The sequence below is a fragment of the Cynocephalus volans genome, chromosome 11 (assembly GCF_027409185.1).
Source record: "Cynocephalus volans isolate mCynVol1 chromosome 11, mCynVol1.pri, whole genome shotgun sequence".
Lineage (NCBI taxonomy): Eukaryota > Metazoa > Chordata > Mammalia > Dermoptera > Cynocephalidae > Cynocephalus > Cynocephalus volans.
The window spans coordinates 114,126,021-114,152,679 of record NC_084470.1 but is presented as its reverse complement, the minus strand read 5'-3'; the positions used below and the strand labels follow the sequence as shown (position 1 = coordinate 114,152,679).

Below are 26,659 nucleotides of genomic sequence, written 5' to 3'. Positions count from 1 at the left end.
ATGTTACACATAAAGGAAATTATAGTGCTTGCCATTTTACACAAGGTTTTAAAAGGGTCAGCAACACAAAAATGAAGTTATAAGTATTGCCAGTACATATGGACCTGATTCAAATAACTTGTGTTACAAACACATTTTTGATTCTTATTATGGCCAAAATTTTCAAAACTGACAATGCTCAGTGCTAGCAATGAAACAGAGAAATAGACATATACTATTGGTGGTATTATAACTGGTACAACTTTTTAAGAGAGCAATTTGGCAGAACATATCAAACTTTTAAATCTGCATAGTCCTTGATCCATTTCTAGGAATTTGCCAGTTCCATTTCTAAGAATTCAGCCTAAGAAAATAATTAACAGATGAGCAAAGATCTACGTTTCAAATAAGAAAACCAAAATAGGATATAACCTAGATGTATATCAGTGGACCCTGGTTAAGTAAATTATGATACATCTATGCAATAACATACCACACAGTCATTAAAAATGAGGACGTGAACTTACAAGCACCCAAAGGGAAAGAGTAACTATAACATCATGGTAGGAGAAAAGAGAAGGTTATAAAACAGAAGGTATAAAATTGTATTACCATTTGAAAAATACACACACACACACACACACACACACACACACACACACACACACACACACACACTCTGCAGTGTGTATGTATGCACATACAGAAATGTTTGGAAAGATACATGCCAAACTGTTAACACTTATTACCTGTGAGAGGTGGGATTATTAGGATATTTTACTTAAATATATCTAAATTTCAAACAAAATTTTCAGGAGGTATAAATTTTATATTATTTTAAAAAGCACTAGTTATTACTATTTTTTTAAAAAGGTAAACATTTTGAAACTGCACCATGTGGTATTCACTTAAACCAAGATACAACCTTTCTAGAATTATAAAACCACTCTAGAAAGGTAAAGAGACCACAGAAGTTAGAATCTGCTTGTTCAATCTGGTTATTTTCTCCTTACATCAGTTGAGATCACCTGTAGTAAAGAAATCAAGGTCAAAATTTGGGTGGGGAGGTACAGAATAAGTAACTTTAAAATACAGGACAGAAATAGAACGTTTACAGGTAGAAGTAAGGGAGCATAGATGTCATCTAGTCTAAGTTGTGCATTTTAATTCAGTAAAACAAAGACATAAAAGGGTAACCAATGTCATATTCTGCACTGTCCAATAACGTATCCAATAGTCTCATTCAGCTATTTAAGCTAATTAAAATTAAATAAAATTTAAAATCCAGTTCTCCATGCTACTAGCTACACTTCAAGTGCTCAACAGTCACATGTGGCTACTGGCCACTGTATGGAACAACGGAGACATGTTCCATCATTGCAGAAAGTTCTATTGAACAGTGCTGAGATGAGAGCAGAGCGGGTCTAGAACCAAGGCCTCTGACTCCCAGTTCAGACGTGTTAGCACTTTGTGGGATTCTATGTTGATGGTCTGAGGCAGCAGGAGGGCTCTGAGTCCCCTGAGGAGGGTAACTATCCCCTAGTCAAACTTCACTTACTATGAAATGTTACCTAAAGTGGCTCTGCATTCAGAAATAGAGAACGAAACACTTCCTCTTTCCATACCTAACAACCCCCATGTCAGAACCTGAAACACAAGTACTAGTAATATCACAGTTCAGTTAAATGAAGTTCAGCTAAACGAATTCTACAGGTCCAACAACTTTAAAAAAGAGTTTTGGAACACAGTATGTTTAAGTTTAGTACTGACTATATTCTGGAACACTTGAGAGATATTGAGCTTCTTTAAGTACTCACATACTTCTTAATGAAAACAAATTAAAACAAAATTTAAAACCCTATACTGCTACTTGTATTTATTACAGTTGATTCTACTGTTATTTTCTGAATAAAATAATAAATATAATAGTTTATTTCTTTATTATTTGCTACTTCAAGTAATAAGGCTACTAGAACTAAACCAGAGCTACCAAAAGCCACTGAATCTGACATTCAAAAAACTGCTAGAAGAATGGACTCCAAAATGGATACATTTTCAAAAACTGGCATTCCTTTTTAATTAGCTCATTTATCCTGGATCAGCCTCTCCTATACCATTTATTTTATCTTATTTATTTATTTATTTTATTGGCAGGTGGCCAGTACAGGGATCCAAATCCTTGATCTTGGTGTTATAGCACTGTGCTCTTATCCAACTAGACTAACCAGCCAACCTTATTAATATCATTTAAAACCATTCATATAATCGATACATGGCAGATCCCTATTATATATGTAGTTATGAAGCAGAACTAAAAAAATCTTTCTCATTTCTACCGCTACTCAGTTTTTTGTTATTTTATGATAATCTGAATTTATAAAAAAATTCCAGATGTACACTTTATAAATAAAAGCCAGTGTACTTTTGGTCTTGTGATCAGATCAACAATAAATGGAAGTGACTAAGGTATTAACAGAAGTAATACTGCTAGTAATGTTTTGGAAAGTCTCACAAACACTGTGGTTGAAAACTGTTAAGTGCTTAATCAGAATCTTAATTCTATATAGAGAACTCAAGAATAATAATAGATTGTTCATGAATGTTCACTGTAAACACAGAGCAGTTATATAAAATTTTTAATACATGGCAAAATGAATAAAGATATACCCTGAAGCATGTTATTTAATAAAACCTATTGCTCTCAAGGAAAAATATAAAACATTTGATATAGATTCTTATTAAGACAGATTTGCAGAGCAACATTTCATAAAGGAATGTGGAGTTAGTTATAAAATATAAAATTTTTTAATGTAACTAAAGCATACCAAATAAACTACTAAAGTATGCACACTACTTAAGAAAACCATGGAGTTTCTGATTGTAGATAAATGAACATTAAGAAACAAGAGAACTGCTGAAAACTTGGCCAAATAATGCAGGGACCAGGAGCAATACTTAGTAGTATACAAATAACATGAATGCTCTTGAAATGGTTGTAAGAAAAAAGTGAATGACTTTAAAAATGTCTCCCAGTAAGAAGATTCAAGAAAGTCTTAAATTAGATATATAGACAAGTATAGGAAAATTGGGAAACTTGGATGATATTCTCCCAATTTAAAAAGTCATGAGAAAATTTAATCACTCAAACCAATATTAGGAGACCTCACCTTTTTCTGGGATTATCTTAGAATATTTTTCATCTTTACTCTTTGCTGTTCCTTTCTTGGCAGAAATGGCTTCACTTTTCTTTGTTTTTATATTTGCTTTCATTTGGTAGTATTTTGTTGGATTTATTTGTTCTTTGATTTTTCCAGGTAATTTGTCTTTATAATTAGTTGATGGTACTGGATGTAAGTCTTCTTTCATAATGGATTTCTGTATCATATGTCTATTGCTTGTCAAAACATCTTTTGGACAACACTCATTTTCTGAGCACTCATTCCCTTTGGATCTTTTACTTTCAGTATGTTTTCCTGCTTTCTTTAAATGATCACAATGCCCTAAACCATTAAGATGCTTATTTTTACTGAAATGCCCCAATTTCTCTTGATCTCTTCTCAAAAATACACGTTGAGGTTCAGCATACTCTTCTATTTTATGATTACCTGTAGCAGTGTGTTTCTTTTGCTCATACAGTACGTTTATTCCATTATTATTCTTCTGATTTCCTTTCATTTCTTGATATATTACCTCCTTTAAATCATTCTTACCATTATTGGAAATTCCTAATCCAATTTTTTTACTGTTGTCAGTACTTTCAAATTCTTGACAAACAGATCCAGCCCTGAGTATCCCATTATTACTCATGTGGCCTTTCAAAGAAGAATCACCAGCATTACTGGTTTCTTGATATTCTGACAGAGTCTGTTGTCTATCATTAATATGTTTAAATACTCTTTCTTCATGCATTCCTTGACCTTGCTTTTGTGAAACTGAAGTATTATAACAATTTATTTGTTTTGCTCTGTGCTCTAAATTGTACTGTGTCTTTTGACAATTAGTGTTTTTGGAGACTTCTGGTAACATAGCAATTTTTTGTTTAGAAGAATCTACAGCTTCTCCTGCTGCACAGCTTTCCTTTTCTGGGCGAAAGCCATTTATCATACTTGTTACCTGCTCAGCAACTGAGTCTGTTAAAGCACAGCTGACCTCCCCAACAGCGATGGTCAAATCTTCTACAGCACAACTGATTGTGTCCACCAGAGAGGACACTGAAGGCAGATTCTGCTGAAAATTTCTGAAAAATGCCATTTTCTAAATCCTTGTTTCTAAAAGGTGCAATAAATGGAATTTTCTCTTCTCCAAATATCAAATCTCTTTGGAACTTGAACTTAATATTTACTTAAATGTTGCTACTCATCAGCTCAATACTAGTATTTCACATTGTGGCTTTTAATCTTTCTATAAATGCATTATGCATTGGAAGAAATATGTTGAAGTAAAGACTCTTCAGGGGGGCTGGGGGGAAATCAAACCACTTGGTTTAAATGTAATGACATTTTTTCCCCCACTCCACAGCTATCATTACAGCAGCCAGACAATATTTTCCCCTGAAATACTATTGGTTTTTTATTCTATACCTGAAAGAAGAAGTATAAAAAGGATTTTTATTACTTACTTTTAGTTTACTTATTAACAGTCTATGTAAGAGAACTACTCTATCTTACTAACAAACTACCAATATTATTTCAAACTAAGAAAAATATTAAAGGGAAAATATTTAAACAATTTTGCATAGAGGTAAGAATAGGGAAGAGCAGGTGAGGACATCTGCTGAGTGGCTACTACATGCAAGGCACTGTAATTGACACATTTTATCTCACGTTATCGCTTACAATAACCCTAAAAGGTAAATATTATTACTCCTATTTAATAAGTGAAAGAAAAATAAGGCTCAGAAAAATTAAGAAGGTCCCCATTACCTCCGCAAAGGCTCCTCAAGGTCAAAACAAGTTTTAAAACAGTAATAAGGGGATATTTAACTTCTTCATTCTCATTTGCTCACAAGTGAGTGCTGGTATTTTCCAGAGGCTACGTGACAGATTGAATGTAGAAGCAGATGAGAGAATCCAGCTGTCTCCTATTATGCCAGTCATTGAAGAGACTGGCAAAAAATGTAAAACAATGTCACTCTTCTCACCAAACTTTCTTTTTTGTTTGGTTTTGGAAAATATGTCGTTTTTTTAAAAATTAAAAAATGTTATTTATATTAATATGTAATAACCTTATTGGATTTTTAAGAATAAATTGATAAAAATATTTTAAAATTTTCTCAGTTTTAACTTATAATGTGATAAATATCAGTAGATATAACCCACATAAACAAAAGTTCTTTGGGTTCCTCAATAATTTTTAAGAGTGCAAAGGGATCATTAGACTGAAGAAAACCCAGAAATGCTGAACCAGAGAATTACTGAAGGCTGCTAAAAGAGATTTCTTTAACTAGTTCACTCTACGCATATGGTCAAAAAGCAGGCTGGAGTGGAGTATGAGAAACATTGAACTTAACCAAATCAAAACTCCATAAAGTACTACAGTTTTCTAATGTAAAAGTCACAGAATGTAATTCAATAACTAATAGATTTCTATGAGTAATGAGCGTATCACCTTTTAAGTTATCAGACGTAAGAAAAAAGCATCTCTTCAACGTGTACACAGATGAGAAAAGCAAGGGTTCTTTGCCATTGTTTTTCAACATTCTTCTAAACTAACACCTTGCTTTTATAATTCTCAACTTGCTCTGCTATCATTTATATAAGCCAGTCTTTGGAAACAGCAAAGTAAAAATTCTTGTAGTAATTTAAAGAAGAATAAGTCCAAGGAAAATGTTTCCTTAAGTCAAAGAACAGTATCACAGCCCTCATCCTAGTTCCTAGTAACTGGTGATACTAGATAATATAATGGCTATGGTGCCAAGGGAGGGACTGGAACACTACTTTTCACAATCAGAATTAATCTATACATTAATTTACTAGGGAAAACCACCTGCTCCAAACAATAAAATTATCCATCAGCTAAGAATTAAATAGCACATAAAGGGGTGAATACTTCTAGAGACAATAGATTTTAGCTATATAAAGTATCAAGATGTTTCCTTCTTCCTAAAACATATCTGCTCATATTATAGGCTAGAAACCATACCTTACATATAAAAAACAAAAATGTCATTTTGTGATAAGAAACAGTTCACCTTTATGCAATATCTCAGCAATTAATGGGTAACAGAAAGACACCAGAATATAATTTAATTTATTTAATAGTAGGTTTTTTATAGAATAGTGGCTCAAATATTAGTTTACTATACATCAAAAGCAACCTTTTAACTGTATATATTAAAATAAATAAATAAAAGGATAGTACAGATAAAAAGAACAAGCAAGAGAAGGAGAAATATGATACTTACAAATTTTATCTTGTGAATTCTTCCTTGTACTGTATCCTGAACCAAGATCTGGAAACCCGCCAACATTTTCAAAACAGAACTTCTTATTAATATAGAGAAAAAGGAGCAGCATCAAGATAATAAACACCCCAACAGCTGACAAAAATCCAACTGCCTCTGGAGATACTAGAGGAAAAAAAGTCACAGCTGTAAGCATTTATTTTTCTTTAAACTACAAATAAGAAGGAAACACCCACACATAAATTAGAACACTGCCTTCTTTGAATTATATTTTTATATTGTCGTAGTTTAAAATAGTTTCATTTATAAGAAAAACAAACTACAAAGTTTTATTCATTCAACAGCATTTATTCAAATTTTCTAAAAGTTTACCTATAAATTATGTTGGAACAATCTTAAAAGAAAGACAGGAGTCTACAAAATAGGCAGTTATATGTTTTATCCACTGAAGAGTATTACAAACATTTTAACATAAGAATTAGAAAAAAATTATTCCCCATGCACAGGTATATTATTTAGTTAAATTCATGAGAACACACATTGTCCTTATCTCTAAAAGCTTCAATAGCCCTTTCTTATTAAATAAACTCTGGACTTCCTAATCTGGTATTTAAAGCTCCAGCCTCTCTTTTCAATATTACACTCCAGTCAAATGGTTCTACTCAATGCCTCAGAATGAGCAATATTCAATACCACACTCCTTGTTTTAGCTCATCCTCTTTCCCTTTCCTGGAATGATCAACTCTTCTCTCTACCACATCCCATTCATTCACTCAACCAACAGACATTTTTGGAGCATCAGTATTATATACACAGTTCTTGTTCTCCTTGAACAACCTGGTGAAGGTAGTTACAACACAGTGTTAGTAAAAAGGCCATGATTGGGGAAAAACAAGGACTATGAAAACCAAAGGAACACTTTATGTAGTGTCAAAGGATCAAGTAAACTTCAGAAAGTTATGACCTCTATGGCAGTATTTTAAGAATTAGTAAAAATTGCCCAAGTTAACACTATTCCAGATAGGAGGAACAACATGCATGAAGACCCACCAACAGGAGATCTCTGTATATTCCAAAACTGAATGGAAGTTTATTATGAGCTACCAGATTTTCATGAGAATTTGGTCTCAATAGAATACATGAAATCACCCAGAGAAATTTTGCAGAGTAAGGACAGACAAAATCTTTTCCAATTTCTCCAATCCTCAGCAATCTTTCTTTCCTTTCAACTTCTGCATTACTTGTACACTATACCAGTCATTTGAAGTTAAATAGGAAGTAAGTTTTTGTATCCCCTGTGCCTTACACATAATATTCAAGTATTAGCTGAGAATGAATCCTAAGCCTCAAACATCCCCTACAACTTACAACCTACTCTTTCTTCCCACATCACTCAAGCAGTAACTGAAATGTTATCTCCTCCAAGATTCTTTCTTTAATCAAAAGAGCCATGAGAATTAGCATCTAAATAATATCTTAAAAATAAAGTCACCAACTGGTCAATGAGTGCTTTAATCTCCTAGCTTTTCATTATTTGTGAAAGCAAAGCATACCACATGTCAAACTGCATCTGATATTAGTCTATTCAAAGCTGAGCCAGTGGTGTTGCAGTAGAAGGTGGTGCAGAGAGTCATACTGTAAGTGAGGGGAGGAGGGGGGAGGAACAGCAGGAATGCTAGCTGGACATCAGGCTGGTGCTGACAGATCTCACTACCAGAACCAAGAACTCACACCTAGATATCAGCCCCACCTGTCTCATTCTCAGGCTGGACCCAGGGAAGAAAACAACATTTTAATAAAAGAAGCTAAGGTATATGACATATAAACAGTGGTATACATCCAGCTTGAAGGATAAGATAAACATGAAAATGGAAAAATTATCATCAGCATTTCTAACAGCGAGGAAGGTCAGAAGCAGGACAAAAGAGAGTAGTACTTCAATGTTACACTGTAAATAGCAAATATGTATAGCCCAGATCCAGAACACACACAGAAATTTAATGCCTTCAGTGGCAACACAGGATTAGATATCCTGCAGCCTAAGAATCTCCCATCTCTTGGAAAGCTAAATGAGAGAGAAATCACAAATGAGAGCACATATCTCTTAAGAAAGCTAGTACTGCTAATAAAAATAGCAACAAATACATACAGCATATACTAGGTACCATTTTAAGCACTTTACATATATTAACTCATTTAATCTTCACAACAATCCTATTATTATCCCATTTTTAATTGAGACAGAGATCTTAAACTATGTACCCAGCTAGTAAGTGGAAGAACCAGGATTCAAACCCTGCCTGGGTCCAGTGTCTGTGTTTTTAACTGCTGCTCATACTGCTTCTACTGTTTTCTTTCTCTCTTCCTCTTGCCTCTTCCCATCCCTTGCCTCAATCCTTATTTCTGTGTTCCTCTTTCGGCTTCCTCCTTCCCATTATTTTAATTCAACCTAGTGGGAAAGATTAACTATAAACAGTATAATGTGAGTATAATATAGTAAGTGCTACAACAGAGATACAAATGTAAATTATTACTGGAACACAAAGAAGAAGCTCTACCTGAAAAACTCACAAAATGCTTAAGAAAGGAGATGACACTTGGGTAGGGCATGAAAGATTAGTAGAAACTCTATAAACAGTAAAAGGAGAGATGAAATAGTATGGTCAAAGGCAGAAATAATGTACATGGCATTCTATAAGCATTCATGGGCAACAGTCATGGCTGTCTTATTTACTTCTGTATCCTCAAAGCACCTAGCATAGTGCCACCTAGCTGACATATGAACATCTATGAATGAATTAATCAATAAACGAATAAATAAATGAATAAAGGAAAGATCAAGAATATACCAGAGGAGCTGTGACTAGAAATGAAAGCAAGGTCCAAATTGTCAAAGAACCTTGAATATCATCCAAAATATTTTGTACGTGGGAAGCAACATGATTAGAGGCTTGTCTTGTAGAACTACATTGGTCAAAACAATATAAAAACTGGAATATGGCAGGGAGTGAATAGTGGCAGAATATGATGCATTTTTAAACTAAGCAGTAGCAGTGGTGGCAGAAAAGAGGGGTGAATTCTAGTCTTTGTTCAAAGAAAACTGATAATGGCTCAATCAATTGGATGTGAAGCATGAGAACGATAAGTTGAGGATATTCTAAAGTTTCCAGTTTGAGTGGCTGGGTGAATGGTAACATCATTAACCAAACAAAAAAAATACAAGAGAAAAGGCATTTGGTTTAGGGAATGAGAAAAAGAGGGAAATGGAAGCAGAGAGGTAGATAATTAGTTTAGCTTTTGATATGTTTCATTAGAAATGTCAGCAGAATATTTCAGAGAGGGAAATATGAATTTGGTGTTCAGGTGAAGGTCAGATTAGTTATAAAAGACTTGGGATTTTCCCCTTTTCCTTCTCTTATGTCATGTGCAAGACTTCACTCACTAAATAAAACCAAACTGGCAAGTGTACATAGTTCAGTTTCCTTAATGGTAAATCTTTTACCTTATAAATTCTTATATACCATCAATAGAAAAATAAATTATACTAACTTAGACCTTGTTAATAAAAAATATATTTTCATTTAGTATAAGACTGGAATATCTCCCAAAAATCTTATTTATGCTATGAATCTGCTTATAAAACTATTCTGCAGAAGTATGTCTAATATAGTTAATTTATACATAAGTCTACCTTTTTCAAGCATTCTAGGTCATCCACTGCAGGCAAGTAAATCTACTTAAAAATAAGGTCCTTAAGGAAGACCTTCAAAATCTCTACTTAAAAGCACACAGTCAATAATTAGTTTAGGTTAATAATATTCATTTTAAGAATTAACACTGTTTTCCCACAGCCCAAACTTATAAAATTTTAACATGATAAACCACAAAACCAAGAGCAACTTATAACAATGTTAACAATATCAATCACTTACAAGGAATGCTTATTATTTACCAGGGACTGTTTTAAGTGCTTTACAAGCATCATCTCATTTAATCCTCATTACAACCCAATTTTACAGATACAGATACTGAGGCTGAGAAAGAGTAAGTAAAATTTTCAAGATCTTAAAATGATCAGTAAGTGATAGAATATGGATTTGAACTCAGGCACACTGACTCCTGAACTCAAACTGTTCATTGCTAATTTCTTTGCTTCCCATTTGCCAGGCACTGCTATAATTGCTTTCATATTAAAGTTTAATGCTCAAAACAATTTTGTGATAGGTAAGTATTATAGTATCATTATCTTAGCCTGTAGTAAACTGAGGCCCAGAGAGCAATTAACTTGTCCAAGGTCACATGGTAGAACCTGGATTTGAACTCAGACATTACCAAGCAATATTGCTCCTTACATGCCAACCTGCATATAAAAAATAAGGACAAGCTATGTGACCAAAGTAACATAGCTTACTATATATATTATGAGCAAATATTTTATTGCTTAGCTTTTACATATGTTATAAAATAGCAACTGATTTCAGATTTCTCAAAAAAAATATAAATTATAAAACTGGAATCACAATTTTTTTCTATTCAAGATACTTTCTAAAACATTTTAAAATTTTAGAAGTAGGCTTAGAAACCAAAATCAATGGTACATCCTTATATGTCACATTTGAAAAGTTAATAAAATAAAAATAATCTAAAATCCAAAGGTTTTTTATAGAACAATAAGCTTGGTATTCATTAGTAGTGCTCAATAAAGAATACAACCAAATTCTCTGTGAGCTATATGATCTTCCATATGAATTATTGAAAGACCATACTGAAAAGTGAAAAAAGGCACAAGGTATAATATTGCACCTGAAAGCTTAGTTTGTCCAAGATTAATAATTATTTGTGTTAATATATTCTGAACTAGCTTTAGTAGGTATCCTTACTCTACATTTAAAAATAAATAGATGTATTTACAAAAAAAAAAAAAACCTTAAAAAAATACCTACTTTTGTCAAAATTCAAGCTTCAATAATAGTAGTAAAATTCATTTTAATTTCTACAAATCAGTTGGCCATTGAAAGAAAATGATAAAATTATATTCTTATAAAAGTCAAAGCAAGAGCAAACCCATTTTGACTTTGAAAGTACTACAGAATTCACTAAAATTCCATTTTACATTTTGTTACAAAAGAACATTTTTAATGTAAACTTTCTGAGAAAAATACCAGGATATACATAAAAATAATTAAATATGAGAGACCGTTACCTATTAAACCAAAATACTTTCAATTTTGATTTACTTGTACCACAATAATACTCTAAATAAGATTTATTTGGATCAAAACAAATTAATTATAATTTCTAAAATAAATTTTACAAAACTATCCTATTCATTATATTTTACATGTAAAATTAAAAAAGGACAAAAAGCAATAACTTACAATTTGCATTATAAGGGATGTGTATTGTTGATTTGTCCTGCCGGGCATAAAACACTAGTCCTCTAACTCCATGTCATGGATACTTTAATAATTCATTTAATAGATGCAATTCTATCCCTTGACCAAAAAGTGAAGTAGATAAGTAGTCAACTTTCATTTTAAAAGAGACACTTGTCTTCTATTTAATTAGCTCTAAATTTTATTTTCTCATATTTAAATCTGAAAAATTCTATGATTTGTTTTCTTCTGGTTTGGAAATAAAATAAAGAATTATCAGTGATTCCAAGAAATAATTCAGGAATACAAAAGATTAATTAAATATTTAAAATTTTTCTTTTATAACATCTCAATTACTTCCACAAATAAAATTGCCCTTGAAATTTTTATATTATGATATAAATTATGCAACACTGGAAAGATGATATGTAAATCAAAGAAAGGAATATAATAATACATAGCTATTAACTGGGTTATATTGAAAAATCTTAGAAAAGCATTTACTGATAAAAGTAATATAGTTCACTGCTGAGTGACTTAAAGGACAACAGAGGGAAAGGCGCAGATGGCAGTGATGTGGAATGCCATTTAAGATCTTAGGAAAAAATTTCCTCTGAAAGGAACAGCTGCCCGACCAGGTTGATAAAATAGATGCTATCCAACTTGTTTCACATTCCAAACCATCAATAGACTGAATCTATATTTCCTATAAGCACAATGTAATAAACTGAAATTTCATTCAACTATTGTAACTACAAAAAAACCTAAATCAATCATGAAAAAAAATGGAAAAAAAGAAAGCCAAACATTTAATAAGTATGAAAAACCAAATACATAATATACTTAAATCATATACCTAATTGTCAGACTTAATAAAACTTAATGTACTTATAATAATATATTTAAAACAAATACTTAATATAAAGGTACTTCAAAAACTTCATGGGAAGATTTGTATTATCTTTTCATTCCATTTTTCCACAAACTTTTTGAACTACCCTAGTAAAAGCTTTGTCAAACATTCTCTGAAAGAGATTTTTCTTCAAGGACAGTCTTACTTAAGACTTCAAAATTACAATTCCAATGAAGTTTAGACTAAGACAAACTTATTTTCTTGGCAAATCTCTCGATAGCAAAGCATAGTCATTCTTTTGAGCAACAAATTAGGGTTAACTGCCTTGAATTTTCTTATTGCCTATTCAGCATGTACAAATTCCTTCAAAATTATTTAAATGATAAATGGCACGAGCATTATCTGAGGCCACTTCTTCCTCTCTCTTATGTTTTCAATCATTTTCTGCACTTCAAAGTAAGATCTTCATTACTTAGTTACTGAAAGTAAGAGTTTGAAAATTCAACACCAACTGCAGGAGACTCTTCTAGTTAAAACCAATCTGTGATGTCAACCACAGTTTTGGATATGTTTATTTCAGGATTTAGTTAAAAACCACCAAAATTCTGATAAACACAAAGCAGTTTCTTTCAAAAGTATTAGAGAGACACCGTTTTCCTCGTAAATGTTAATGTTATGCCAACTATTTCTCTTCCTGAAGTGAACAAAACATCCTCTCCTCACTCTAAAAACATCTTTCCCCCCACTAAGCCTGAATCGTTTTGAAGAGATGTGACATTTGCTGAAAATACTGAATGGCTCAAGACGTGGATTTACTGTGTCTGAACACATACGTATGCAATCAAAGGTCCATCTACTTTACCAGCATATCATGTTTTCTTATCCATTAAATAAACAGGTCCAGCACACTTTAATTAGCTATAAGAGCACAACATCATATTGTGCTCCTACTAAAACACAGCAATTTGAATGCTAAGGACTATTCATTTGCATTTCCAATGCATACTAAATTATAAAATGTGGAGCTCCAATTGCAAAATGACTCTTTCTACTTTTTTTGTTGATATGATATCTGTATCAGATATAGTGAAAGCAAAAATATTTGAAATTTTAAAGAAAACTTACTCTAAAAGCTTTGCAAAAGACATACAAATACAATCCTCTAATTTCAGCTGCAGACATATTCACTGAGCAACAACTGAATAGGCATTGCACTGCTGGAGCACAATCAAGTGGGAAGCAGTTGGAGTCTTGGTCCTTAGAGGTTGTAAATACAAATTTTAAGTCACAAAAGTGAGGGCTAAATTCAATCAGAAACGCTTTATAAAGTAAACCGTGGTGTTGCAAGTCAAGGGTCACCTTCAACCAAACCAAAATTAACCACATAGAGGAAGAATCTGTCAATCAAAGAGAAAAGATAGACAATGAAATGAAATAGAAGTAAAATTTGGTGGCATGCCATGACACATCTTTCAGGAGTACACATTTTAGTTGGAGATTTAGGGAGGTATTATATAATTAAACTAGTAAGAAACTTTTTTATATTTTAAATTGATAAAAGTAAAACAAAATAAGAAAATTTGCTGAAATTCAAAAAACAACATACAAAACTTTAAGAAACTCTCATGCTTTTAGCAGGTGTCTTTGTGCTACCCATAGGGGATAGGTGTCTTCTGTCAGTGGAAATGTCTGAGAAGTACTAATTGTACATTAATTTATCAATAAATACTAAGCAATAGGAAGCTGAACACCACAAACTCAGGGACTTAATAAAGTACTATAGGGGCACCTAATCCTGACTTGGGAGATCAGGGAAGACTTCCTGGAGAAAGTGACTCCTAAACTGAAATATGAACCATCTAGAATCTAGAATAAGGAAGAGGAAGGGGGCAAAGCAGAAAGAAAGAAGATAATTTATAGTAAAAAGGCCCAGAAGCAAGAGATAATTACTCACTGAGGGAATAGAATAAAAGATGTAAAGTGGCAAAAGATAAAGCTGGAGAGTTAGCAAGTACAAAATCATGAAAGATCTTATGACAACTGTTGAAGAATTTGAACTTTATCCTGAAGGCAATGTGGAGTCCATGAGTATTTTAGGCATGGATGTGACTTGTAAGATCACTTTGGTGTAGGAATAAAGACACAGAGTGGAGGAGGACTGGTAAAAGACAGTGTAAAAAGTAACTGCAACAACCCAGGCAGGAAATGATGATGGCCTGACATCCTATGTGCAACTGAACAGACTGGAAGAAATAGGCTCTTTTTGGAGCCCACCTTTCAGGCTGTCAAACAAACTAGTAAACGTATTCATACACACAGAATGCCCTATATTAATTTTTTAAAGCTTTTTCTTTACTTGCTCCACTAATGCTTCTATTACCAGAATGTCTAACCCTTGACATTACATCATAATTACCTAACAAAATATAAATTACTCCTTGATTTTGTGAATATTTTTAAAAAGGTAGCAGTCCATGCACACGCTTTACCAAATAATTTTCTTCCTACAAAAGTCAAAAGGTCATATTGATATTCAAGTAAATGAAACATAGGCTGTGGGTTAAATGACAAGTGCTAATTATTATTTTAAAAAAGTAACCATGGTACAAGAAGTTATCAAAAAACCAACTTTCAATGATCTGGAAAAAGATGTGAAGCCAAGGGGCAATCTTTTGTTAATATTTTTCTTTGAAATAAAAACTAGTTATGTAAACAAGGAAAACATATACAAGGTCTAGCTTTCTTGCATAAACCCAATTTTTTTTCTTTTTTAAAAAAATTTTATCAATATACAATGTAGTTGATTTTTGTGTCCCTTTACCAATTCCTACTTCCCCCCTCGTCCCTCAACCCCCCCTTCAACATCATATCTGTTCACTTGTCTTAACAAGCTGAAGGTATCCACAATTTCTTCTAATATGAAATTGCAGTTTAACCAACAAACCCTACAGATAGGATCTAGATTCTAGGTGAAGACCTGAAACCCCAGCAAGTAAGTCACTAACTTCATGGCAGGCCATACCACCTAAGACATCTCTCAGGTATGCACTGGTATAAGTGACAGTTTTGTTTTTTTGCCTTGTGTCAGCCTCTCTAGTTGATCACATTTGCCTTTATTGGTGATGAGGTCTAACGCCAAAGAGGCCATATGAGTCGCTCTCCCTAACTGAATATTTTCTTTTTCTGGCCCAGCAGCTTGAAGTCAAGGAACAGCAATAGCTGTGTATGTGGCTGAGTGCCGAGATAGACAAACAGAAGGATGTAATACCGTATCAAAACTCAATGACTCAGAATCAGCTTAAAGAGAATCACTCCGTAGAACTGTGTTACTTAATCCCTTTACCATGACCTGAATGAAGGAATTAAGAATATGTTCATTAATTTTGTAGACGGTCCTAGGAATACTAGGTTGGCGACAACTGCTAAAGAAAGATACACCAGGGACCTCAATATATTATAATACATCAAAACAAAATGAAGTTCAATATGGATAACCGCAAGGTTTTACTACCCCACCAGGAGCCAAACACTGACAAATGTTAATGAAAATGTTGGTTCAGTAAAATATGTCAGGAAAAAACTTAAAATAATGATATAATACAAGTCAAACAGAAATCAGCAGTGTAATGTTTCTAGCAGGTTAAAACTAATCCTTCTATTATGATTAAAGCAATTATGGTCTTTAATTTCAAAATATAATTGAGAACAGTAAAAATGTTCACAGGAAACAATAAATTCATTAAACTTGTATAAAAAGGTCCTATGCCAAAGGTGAATTTACTTTACACTGCAGAAGAAATGGCCAACAGGTAGTTATCTAAGTTCTTAGTATACACAGGTCATTTAGATCACTCAATGCAGAACTCAAAGATTTTTTTAAAAAATAGAAAATGATCGTAATGTGATCCAAAACTAGATTACAGAAATACTATTTAACTGTGAGGATTAAAAAGTAAAACAGGTTATCAAGAAAGATTAGAGTGATACAAATTTTGGAAAACTGAGATTAACTAATTACTTGACAGAAAGGGTAAGAAGATCCTATTTCAAATAAGTCCCAAATGGCTAACTATCTTATTCTGATAAAGATATTTAGAAAGTTCACATACAGAAAGAAATCTTGATTTTTCAAAGTAGAGAAATAAATCAGCGGTAATAGATGATAATTATAATATAATAATATAAAAACTCTAAAGTAGATCCAGTAACTCATAAAAGTTTTTTTTAAAAAGGAGTAAACAATGGATTTTGAGACTATTTCACAATAAGTAACAAATCAAAAAGCAGAAGAAAACAAACAAAAAATATTTGTGAGTAAAATTAAGTTTATAAAAGAAAAATGTACTAAGAAAATTAATATTTATAAGGATTTGGCAATATTTAATAAATTTTAGAAAGGAAATTGGTTTGGATGTCATAGTAGAAAAAAAATAAAGTGTTGATATAACATTGTTCCCTTTATAGAAAGAAACTTTTAGAAGACTACCAAATTTTTTCTTTTACTTTTGTTTTGCAATTTGGAATAAGTACTGCTGGAGACATGAACCTTTCTTTCTTTTTTTTTTTTTTCCTGATCTTTTAATTAATTTATTTATTCATTTATTTATTTTTTAATTTTTATTTTGTCAATATACATTGTGGTTGATTATTGTTGCCCCTTACCATAACCTCCCTCCCTCCTCCCTCTCCTCCCTCCCCCCCAACAATGTCCTTTCTGTTTGCTTGTTGTATCAACTGACATGAACCTTTCTAAGTAAAGTTCTAGATCTTTGCTAGAGCAAACAAAGACCTAAAGGTCAAAGAGAGACTATTACAACTCTGACCGTTAGCTTAAAGACATGGATTCAATTCCTTCTATCTCATATTCTTTCCTCATTTATTAAGTCTCTCTCCTACATTCTTCTCTAAATTCAGGAAGGTGGTAGCCACACCTCTTCAAATCATGTAAAAATGATTTTCCATGTTCTTGTTCCTCTCAACACACAAAGACATATACTCTTCCAATTAACATTTACCTTCTCACCAATGAAACATTGCTAAAGGAAGGAAAATATTTCTGAAAAGTAGATTTGAATTAACTTTGATATTTATTAGAATAAAACTTTGGACAAGTCATTATCTTTTAGTTAAATGGATGACTGAAGTTATTTATTAATGAAGTTTTACACCACATTACCCCCCTAGGTCTTTTAGAGTGAAAATATCAGGGGGATTGAAGTATATAATACTACAGTAATTCCTTGATATGTTTTATATGCAAATGGTCTTTTACAATTAAAAAAGAGTGATCAGAGCCCCTGAAAATTATGTAAAAAAATAGAAACAGCACTTAATAATTGTTCAAGATAAATTTCTGTTTATTCCCCATAAATCAGGAATGGTAATTTCTAAAACAGAGTTGCTAATTTCTTTTTCTTTCTTTTTTTTTTTTTTGACCAGTAAGGGGATCGCAACCCTCCGCATGGTGTGGTCTGCACCACGCTCAGCCAGTGAGTGCACCAGCCATCCCTATATAGGATCCAAACCCGCGGCCTCGGCACTACCAGTGCTGCACTCTCCCGAGCGAGCGGGGCCGGCCCCAGAGTTGCTAATTTCTAAGTAGTATTGTTTGCATTCTGTCCCAAGCTCTGTTTCACTCCGTGTCTTCCCACATACTTGATTGAAATGCCCTTCTCTGCATCCCTTCTCTCTCCAGTTAACCCTGCCAAGTTAACTTTCAGAACCATGCCCAGATGTGCACTCCTCTGAAAGCTTTCTCAGACTTTAAGGATGGGTAAGATGCCCTAACTACACGCTCCAATGACGACCTGAACATTCCTCTTTCACAGGTCTTATCACAATGAAAACTTCCAGTTTACTTGTCTGTCTCCGCCAAAATATAGCTCCACAATGGCAGAAACATAAATTCATCACTAGTTCCCTTCCTAAGGCCCAGTATAGCACATGGAATATGGTAGTACTCAATAAGTATTCATTTTAGGAATTAGAAATAACTTTGTTTCAGAAAAAAAGTTATAATCTATGCTCAACAAAACTTCCTGTTTCACACATTTTACTCATAAATCCCAGTCCTATTAAGGAATATAATGCAATGTTTTAAAGGGAGCAAATTAAGACGCATTGCCAGCAAGTGATTGGCCAATAAGCAGCTTCCCAGAATAGTATTATCTATGATGAATTCATCACTGTCTAATGTCTTCATCTTTAGAATTCCCAAAACTTGTCTATTTTCAGGGCACTGAGGACCTATATGAGGAGTAGCTATACCTATATCAGATAAAATAGACTTCAAGACAAGGAAAGTTAATTAAAAAAAAGGGAGATAAAGAAGGTCATTATATAGTGATAAAACGATCAATTCAACAAGAGAATATAACAACTTCTAAATATATACATATCCAACACCAGAGAACTCAGATATACAAAGCAATTACTATTGGACTTAACAGGAGAGAGATTCCAACATAATAATAGTTGGGGAATTTAACACCTACTTTCAGAAAAAGACAGATCATCCAGGCAGAAAGTTAACCAAAAACCATCAGAATTAATTTCTACTATAGGCTGGTTGGAAATAATGAACATTTATAGAACATTTCATCCAACAACTACAGAATACACATTCTTCTCAGCAGCACATAGAACATTCTCTAAAACAGACAGTATGCTGGGTCACAAAACACATCTCAACAACTTTTAAAAAAAACTGAAATCATATCAACTATCTTGTCCAACCACAATGGAATAAAATTAGAAGTCAACAACAAAAGGGACATTGGAAACCATGCAAATACATGGAAATTAAACAACATGCTCCAAAACAATGAATGGGTCAAAGAATAAATCAAAAAGGAAATTTAAAAACTCCTGGAGACTAATGACAATGAAAACACAATACACCAGAACCCATGAGGCACAGCAAAAGCAGTTCTCAGAGGGATGTTTATAGCTATTAATGCATACATCAAAAAAGGATAAAGATTTCAAATAAACAACTTGGTACACCTCAAGAAACTAGAAAAACAAGAACAAACCAAATCCAAAATCAGTAGGAGAGAAATAACAAAGATCAGAGCAGAAATAAATGAGTTAGATATTTAAAAAATCCAAAATATCAAGGAAACAAAGTCAGTTTTTCAAAAAGATAAACAAAATGTATAAACCTTTAGCTAGCTCATGAAAAAGAGAGAAAACTCAAATTAAAAAAATCAGAAACAGAAAAGGAGACACTGAAACTGACTCCACAGAAATACAAAGGTCGTAAGAGACTACTATGAACAACTATATGCTAATAAACTAGAAAACCTAAAAGACATGGACACACAAAACTTACCTAGGTTGAATTATGAAGAATTAGAAAACCTAAACAGACCAATAATGTGTAATGAGGTTAAAGCAGTAATAAAAAGTCTCCCAACAAAGAAATCCCTAGGACCTGATGGCTTCACTGCCAAATTCTACCAACCATTTTTAAAGAAACTAATTCCAATTCTACTTAAACTCTTCCAAAAGACTGAGGAGGAGGTAATACTTCCAAACTCATTTTATCAGGCCAGCATTATCTTCAAACCAAAAACAGAAAAAGACAAACCAAAAAAGAAAACTATAGACCAATATTCCTAATGAACACAGATGCAAAAATCCTCAACAAAATACCAACAAACAGAATCCAGCAACACACTGAAAAGATCATTCACCATGATTGAGTGGGATTCACCCCAGAGGTACAAGGACAGTTTAATGCATGCAAATCAACAAGTGTGATATATCACATCAACAAAATGAGGGGGAAAAAAACCACATGATCATTTCAATAGACGCAAAAAAATCATTTGATAAAATTTAACATCCCTTCATGATAAAAACACTCAACAATTTAGGTATAGAAGGAATGTACCTCAACACAATGAGGCCAATATAAAACAAACCCACAGCTATTACCATATTTAATACACAAAAATTGGAGGCTTTTTATCTAAGACCAAAGTAGCCCATTTTCCCCACTCTTATTCAACATAGTACCAGAAGTTTTAGCCCATGCAATAAGGCAAGAGTAAGCAATAAAGGGCATCCAAATCAGAAAGGAGGAAGTCAAACTATCCCTATTTGCAGATGACATGAACACACACAAAAAACCCCCTAATAACTCTACCAAAAAATTAAGAGAACTAATAAATAAATTTGGTATAGTGACAGCATACAAAACCAACACACAAAAATAAATAGCATTCCTATTAGCATTCCTATAGGCCTATAACAAAATAACTGAAGAAGAAATCAAAAAAGCAATCCCATTCATAGTAGCTACCAAAAAATGAAATACGTAGAAGTAAATTTAACCAAGGAGGTAAAAGACAACGATAATGAAAACTATAAATCACTAGTGAAAGAAACTGAAGAGGACACAAATAAATGGAAAGATATCCCATGTTCATGGGTTGCAAAATTAACATCATCAAAATGTGCATATTACTCAAAGCTATCTACAGATTCAACACAATCACTATCAAAATACCAACAACATTCCTCACAGAAATATAAAAAACAATCTTAAAATTTGTATGGAACCACAAAAGACCCCATAAAGCTAAAGTAATCTTGACAAAAGAACAAAGTTGGAGGCAACACACTATCTGACTTCAAAAATATACTATAAAGCTATAGTAATCAAAACAGCATGGTTTTGAACAGTATACTGACATAAAAACAGATAAATAGATCAGTGGAACAGAATACAGAGCCGCAAATAAACTCAAATACTTACAGTCAACTGATTTTCTATAAAGGTACCAAAAATATATAAAGGGGAAAGGACAGCCTCTTCAAAAGGTGGTGCTGGAAAAACTGAATATACAAATGTAGAACACTGAAACTAGACCCCTATCTCCCTCCATACAAAAAAAGTCAACTCAAAATGGATTAAAGACCTAAACTTAAGACTTGAAACTATGAAACTACTAGAAGAAAACACAGAGGAAATGCTACATAAAATTGGACTGGGCATCACTTTTTGAACAAGACTTCAAAGGCAAAGGCAACAAAAACAGAGACATATGGGATTATACCAAACTAAAATGTTTCAGTACAGCAAAGAAAACCATCAACAAAGTGAAGAGACCATCTACAGTGTTTGCAAACTATGCATCTGACAAGGGGCTGATGTAAATTAAAACCACAATGAGATATCATCTCACCCCAGTTAGAATGGCTATTATCGACAAGACAGAAAATAACAAATGATGGTGAGGATGTAGAGAAAAGGAAATTCTCCTACATTGTTGGTGGGAATGTAAAGTGGTTCTGCCATTGTGGAAAACAGTATGAACGTTCTTCAGAAAACTAAAAATAGATCTACCTTATGATCCAGCTACCTCACTACTGGATATATGCCCCAAAGAAATGAAATCAATATATCAAAAAGACACCTACCCTCCTATGTTTACAGCAACAGTATTTACAATAGCCAAGAGATGGAATCAACCTAAATGCCCATCAATGGATGAATGGATAAAAAAACTGTGGTATATATACATAGTGGAATACCATTCAGCTTTAATAAAAAAATAAAAAGATATCCTATGATTTGTAGCAACATGGATGTATTGGAAATCATCAAGTTAAGTGATGTATGCCAGGCGCAGAAACACAAAAACTACATAATCTCACTCATATATGGAATCTGAAAAAAAAAAAAGTGGTTCTCATAGAAGTAGAGAGCAGCATAATGGTTACCAGAGGCCAGGATGGGATGCAGGGAGGGCAGTGAGGAGGAGAAGTGGTGGATTAAAGGGTACAAAACCATGCTGTCTGTGGAATATACTATAAAACATATGTACTTCACAGGGCCTGGTTTTCCAAAGTCTTGCAGTATCAAATATTGACCTTGCAGAGGACTGGAAATTTTCCTCAGGCTATAAGTCTCTGGTGTAAGATAAAGATTTGTGGCACAACATGTTCTTACTTATTGGTGGGAGCTAAAAATTAATATATAAATTCACACACACACAAAACTGGGGGGGAGGAAGAAGATATAACAACCACAATTACTTGAAGTTGATACGACAAGCAAACAGAAAGGACATTGTTGGGGGGGGGAGGGAGAAGGGAGGGAGGTTTTGGTGATGGGGAGCTATAATCAGCCACAATGTATATCGACAAAATAAAATTAAAAAAAAAAAAAAAAAGATTTGTGGCACAGCAAGGTTGCTGGCCCAAGGACAGACTAGTTACTGATTGTTATGTAAAGATACTGAGAAATGCTGTAAAAAGGAATGTTTGCTAAGATCAAGCTTTTGTTAATTGCCTTATTGGAATGTCATCTGGCTTGTTTCACTGAAAGTTACCAGCCTATATTGTTAAACTATAACCCCACCTATGTTCTCTTCCTGTAACTTCCTGGTCTGGAAAATAAATGCAGGAAGAGAACACCAATTCAGGGTTAATTTCCTGAGGAAGGGTTGCATCTCGCTGGAGGGTCCCAGGGAAGTTAACCACTTCGGGGCTTCTAACTGCTCAGAAGAGATGGGCTTTGAGTTATCCTTTGCATCTCCATCACCCAGGGGAAGAGGGCTGACAAATCTGTGGGGGGCGAAGCAACACAAAGCATTCTACCCTAAGTGAATCATTGTGCAATATATGCATACATTGAAACAACACACTGTACCCTCCCGATATGTACAAGTAAGTGTTAAAATTTTAAAAAAATAAAATAATGAATATAGGCATAGAGGTGATCAATCCACCTTTTAGATCCTGTTACACAGTAGCCAAATTCAAATAACAGAGGATATGTGAACAACTTTTAGAATTTACGATGAAGAAATCTTCAGAATAACAAAAATGTAACAGAAATAAAATCAGGATGCAGATCTTCCAAGTATTAGAATAGCTGAAAAGGTAAAACAGAAATTAAAAGGTTCTTTGGTGAGCACAGAATAAAAACTGAAGGGAGGAACTCCTCTAGCAGACATCAAGAATTATTTTTAAATGAGAATAATTAAAATGAGGTGCAAATGGCACAGGGATGGACAACAACCAATAGGCCAGAAACAGATACATGCACACACAGATTCTGATGGATGACAAAGACGGCTGCAGAGCAGCAGGGGGTCAGGGTGGGGATCATCTTTTCAATACACTATGCTTGGAAAATTGGGAGTATAAGGGAAAAAATGAATTTACACACAAATCAATTCTAGGTGGATTATGGATCTAAATGTGAAACGCTTTTGCCAAAGAATATTTTTTTAAAAATAGACTTTTCTTCATGATCCCATAGTAAATAACACTCTCTTATTAAACAAGACATGAAAAGCACAAACCACTAAAGGGAATATTGATAATTTGACGATAGTAAAATTTAGAAATTCTGATCATCAATGGATATCACATCATGAACAGGAAAGCCAAAGAACAAGATAACATATACGCAACACATATAAGGAGAAAAAGATTCATATCCGAAAAATATAAAGTGTACACATTTTCTTTTTTTAAAAAGGATAGCACACACACAAAAAAAGGCAATATCCTAACCAGCCTTACCATAAGGAATGAAATAAAAAGGGCCAATAAATGTATGAAAGGGGTTCAAATTTGTTATTAATCAGGAAAATACAAACTAAATTGTAATGCAATATCACTACTCCAGAATGACCAAAATTTATGTCTGTCAATATCAAGCATTCATGAGAATGTGGAGAAATTGGAAATCTTGCACACAACTGGTAAAATCTGATGATCAATAAATAGAATAGAAAAAAAAACATGGTATATTTATACAGTGGAATTTTATGAAACCATAAAAACAAACAAACCACAGTTACATGCAACAAAATGAATCTTGGAAACATGAGGTTTAGCAAAAGAAGCAAGGCAGAAGAGTACATGCTGCCAGACTCCAATATTGAGTTTAAAATATGCAAATCAAACTGATCTTTCAGGAATACACACTTAGGAGGTAAAATGACAAAGAAAAGAAAGGAAGCAATTTCCATACAAGCAAGCAGATAAGGTATGGCAATCAGGCAGCGTGCGTGACTTCTGAAGAAAAGTCAGCATTCTACCTAGGTTATAGTTACATAGGTGCTTGCTTTAAATAAAGCTTTATTTTTACTCTTGTGGTTTTTTTTCAAAATAAAAAAATAACTAAAAAGATGGATAGGTCTTAGGGGCAGTTAATCTAGGTTATGATGATACCAGATGAATCATTCCAGCTCCGTAAGAGCTCCTATCTGGACTACCTACTTCCAATCCTGTCCCTCTTGGTCTATTCTCACCACAGGATCCAGAACAAGCCCTTCGAAATGTAAATCAGAACTGCCTGTCCACTCAAAACCTACCAGTGGTTCCTCATTTCCTACATGACCCGGCTTTTATGACTCCTTTGACCTCAAGTCCTACCACTTTCCTACTAGCTCATTCTACAGTCTGCCCTGATGTTTCTCAAACACTAGCCAGGTTGTTTCCCTGGCTGTTCCTCCTGCTTGGATGGCATTTTCCCATATATTCACATAGTTGAAGGAGGTGAAAGAATCAAGTGTTTGCTTAAATGTTACCTTCTTAGTGAGAACGACTTTGTCCACCCTACTTAAAAATGCAGTCCATTACCACCCATACCTCTCCTTTTCCCTGATCTATTTTCCATATTTCTTATCTTCTAAAACGCCGGTAATTTATTTATTAATTTTTTATTGTTTATTATCTGCCTTCCCCTACTAGAATATAAGCTTCAAAAAGGCAGGAAGCCAGTTGACCCCCAGATCTGTGAAAATAAATGCTTATTTTTACATGTCACTAAGATTTGGGATGAACTGATATGCAGCATTACTGCAGCAATAGCAGGCCTCTGTAATTCTGAACATAAATGTAAAAAATTAATATTAAAAGCTAAATCTAGAAATGTATGAATACATCAAGACAAAGTTAGATTCATCTCCATTATGCAAAAAAATGATGTAACATTAGAAAATCAATTGATATAATTCATCACACTAACAAAGTAAAAGAAGAAAAGACATCCTCTCAAAAGAGGTGAAAAAATTAAGAAACATCATTCGCCATCAATAATTTTAAAAACAAAAAAACCCTTAGTAAATTTGAAGAAGGTAATTTTCGTAGCCTCATAAAAAATATCAACCCAAAATATACAGTAAACAAAATTAATTTAATATATTACAAAATTCAATTCCAAAGTATTTACTTTAAAATTAGGAACACAGCAAAGCTGCTTGCTATCACTGCATATTTTCAGCACTGATGTGAAGGTTTTAGGTTGTCTCTGATTCAAAACAACTTTCAATTTCTAGTCTCCATGAGTCTCAGTGAAAACAAGAGTCCTTTACTCTCCTAACAACAAAATTTCATTCTTTGGAGGCTAATGAAAATATATAATTCAGCTTTGAATGTGTGTTTTTAATCACAAAAGGATGAAAACTGTAAAGCATTCGATTAAGGAAGTTTTTAACAGAAGGCAAAAAATAGCCCTAAAGAAAACAGAAAGAGGAAATAAGAAAATAAAAGCAGCATGAATTAAATTATATAAAAGCAATAGAAGAATGTAAGAACTTATTCTTAGATTGTGTGTGTGTGTGAGTGTGTGTGAGTGTGTGTGGAGGTGGGAATAAAGTAAGATAGACAAACCTTTAACAAATCTAATCTATAATTACAATAAAACTAACAATTCAGTGCTTATTCTGCATCATGCACCATGCATGTATTAATTCATTCAAGTTTCACAACAACCCTAATACCCCTGTTGAAAAAGAAACTGAAACGATGTGATTAAATGATTTGCCCAAGTTCACAAAGTTGTAAGTGGCAGTTAGGATTCAAAGGTGTAACTCAGATTTCATTGTCTGAATTAATAAATTATTTACAAATACAGACTATACGTGAGAACAGGGATAGAATCATAGATACAGATATTTAAAATTTTAAAGCAAATAATTTATATACCTCAGCACAGATACATTTCCAAACATCTATGAAATAAGAATAAAATTAAAACTTTTCAGTACCAAAAACTACCTTAAATAAAGTACCAGGACC

The 26,659-nt window shown here is 33.2% G+C and overlaps 1 protein-coding gene across 3 annotated transcripts in view; it reads right to left on the bottom strand.

Annotated features, from left to right (window-relative positions):
- The window catches only part of SYT14 (synaptotagmin 14), a 171,448-nt gene extending 164,939 nt beyond the window's left edge, over positions 1-6,509 (bottom strand). For 2 of the 3 annotated variants that reach the window (XM_063113561.1, XM_063113562.1), the window contains exon 1: positions 6,383-6,509. In XM_063113561.1, the coding sequence (XP_062969631.1) occupies positions 6,383-6,494 (112 nt within the window). In that variant the 5' untranslated portion in view covers positions 6,495-6,509. Of the gene's footprint in view, positions 1-3,146; positions 4,231-6,382 lie in introns of those variants that run through there. The other variant, XM_063113560.1, reaches the window with a different exon arrangement.
- Positions 6,510-26,659: the final 20,150 nt, after the last annotated feature.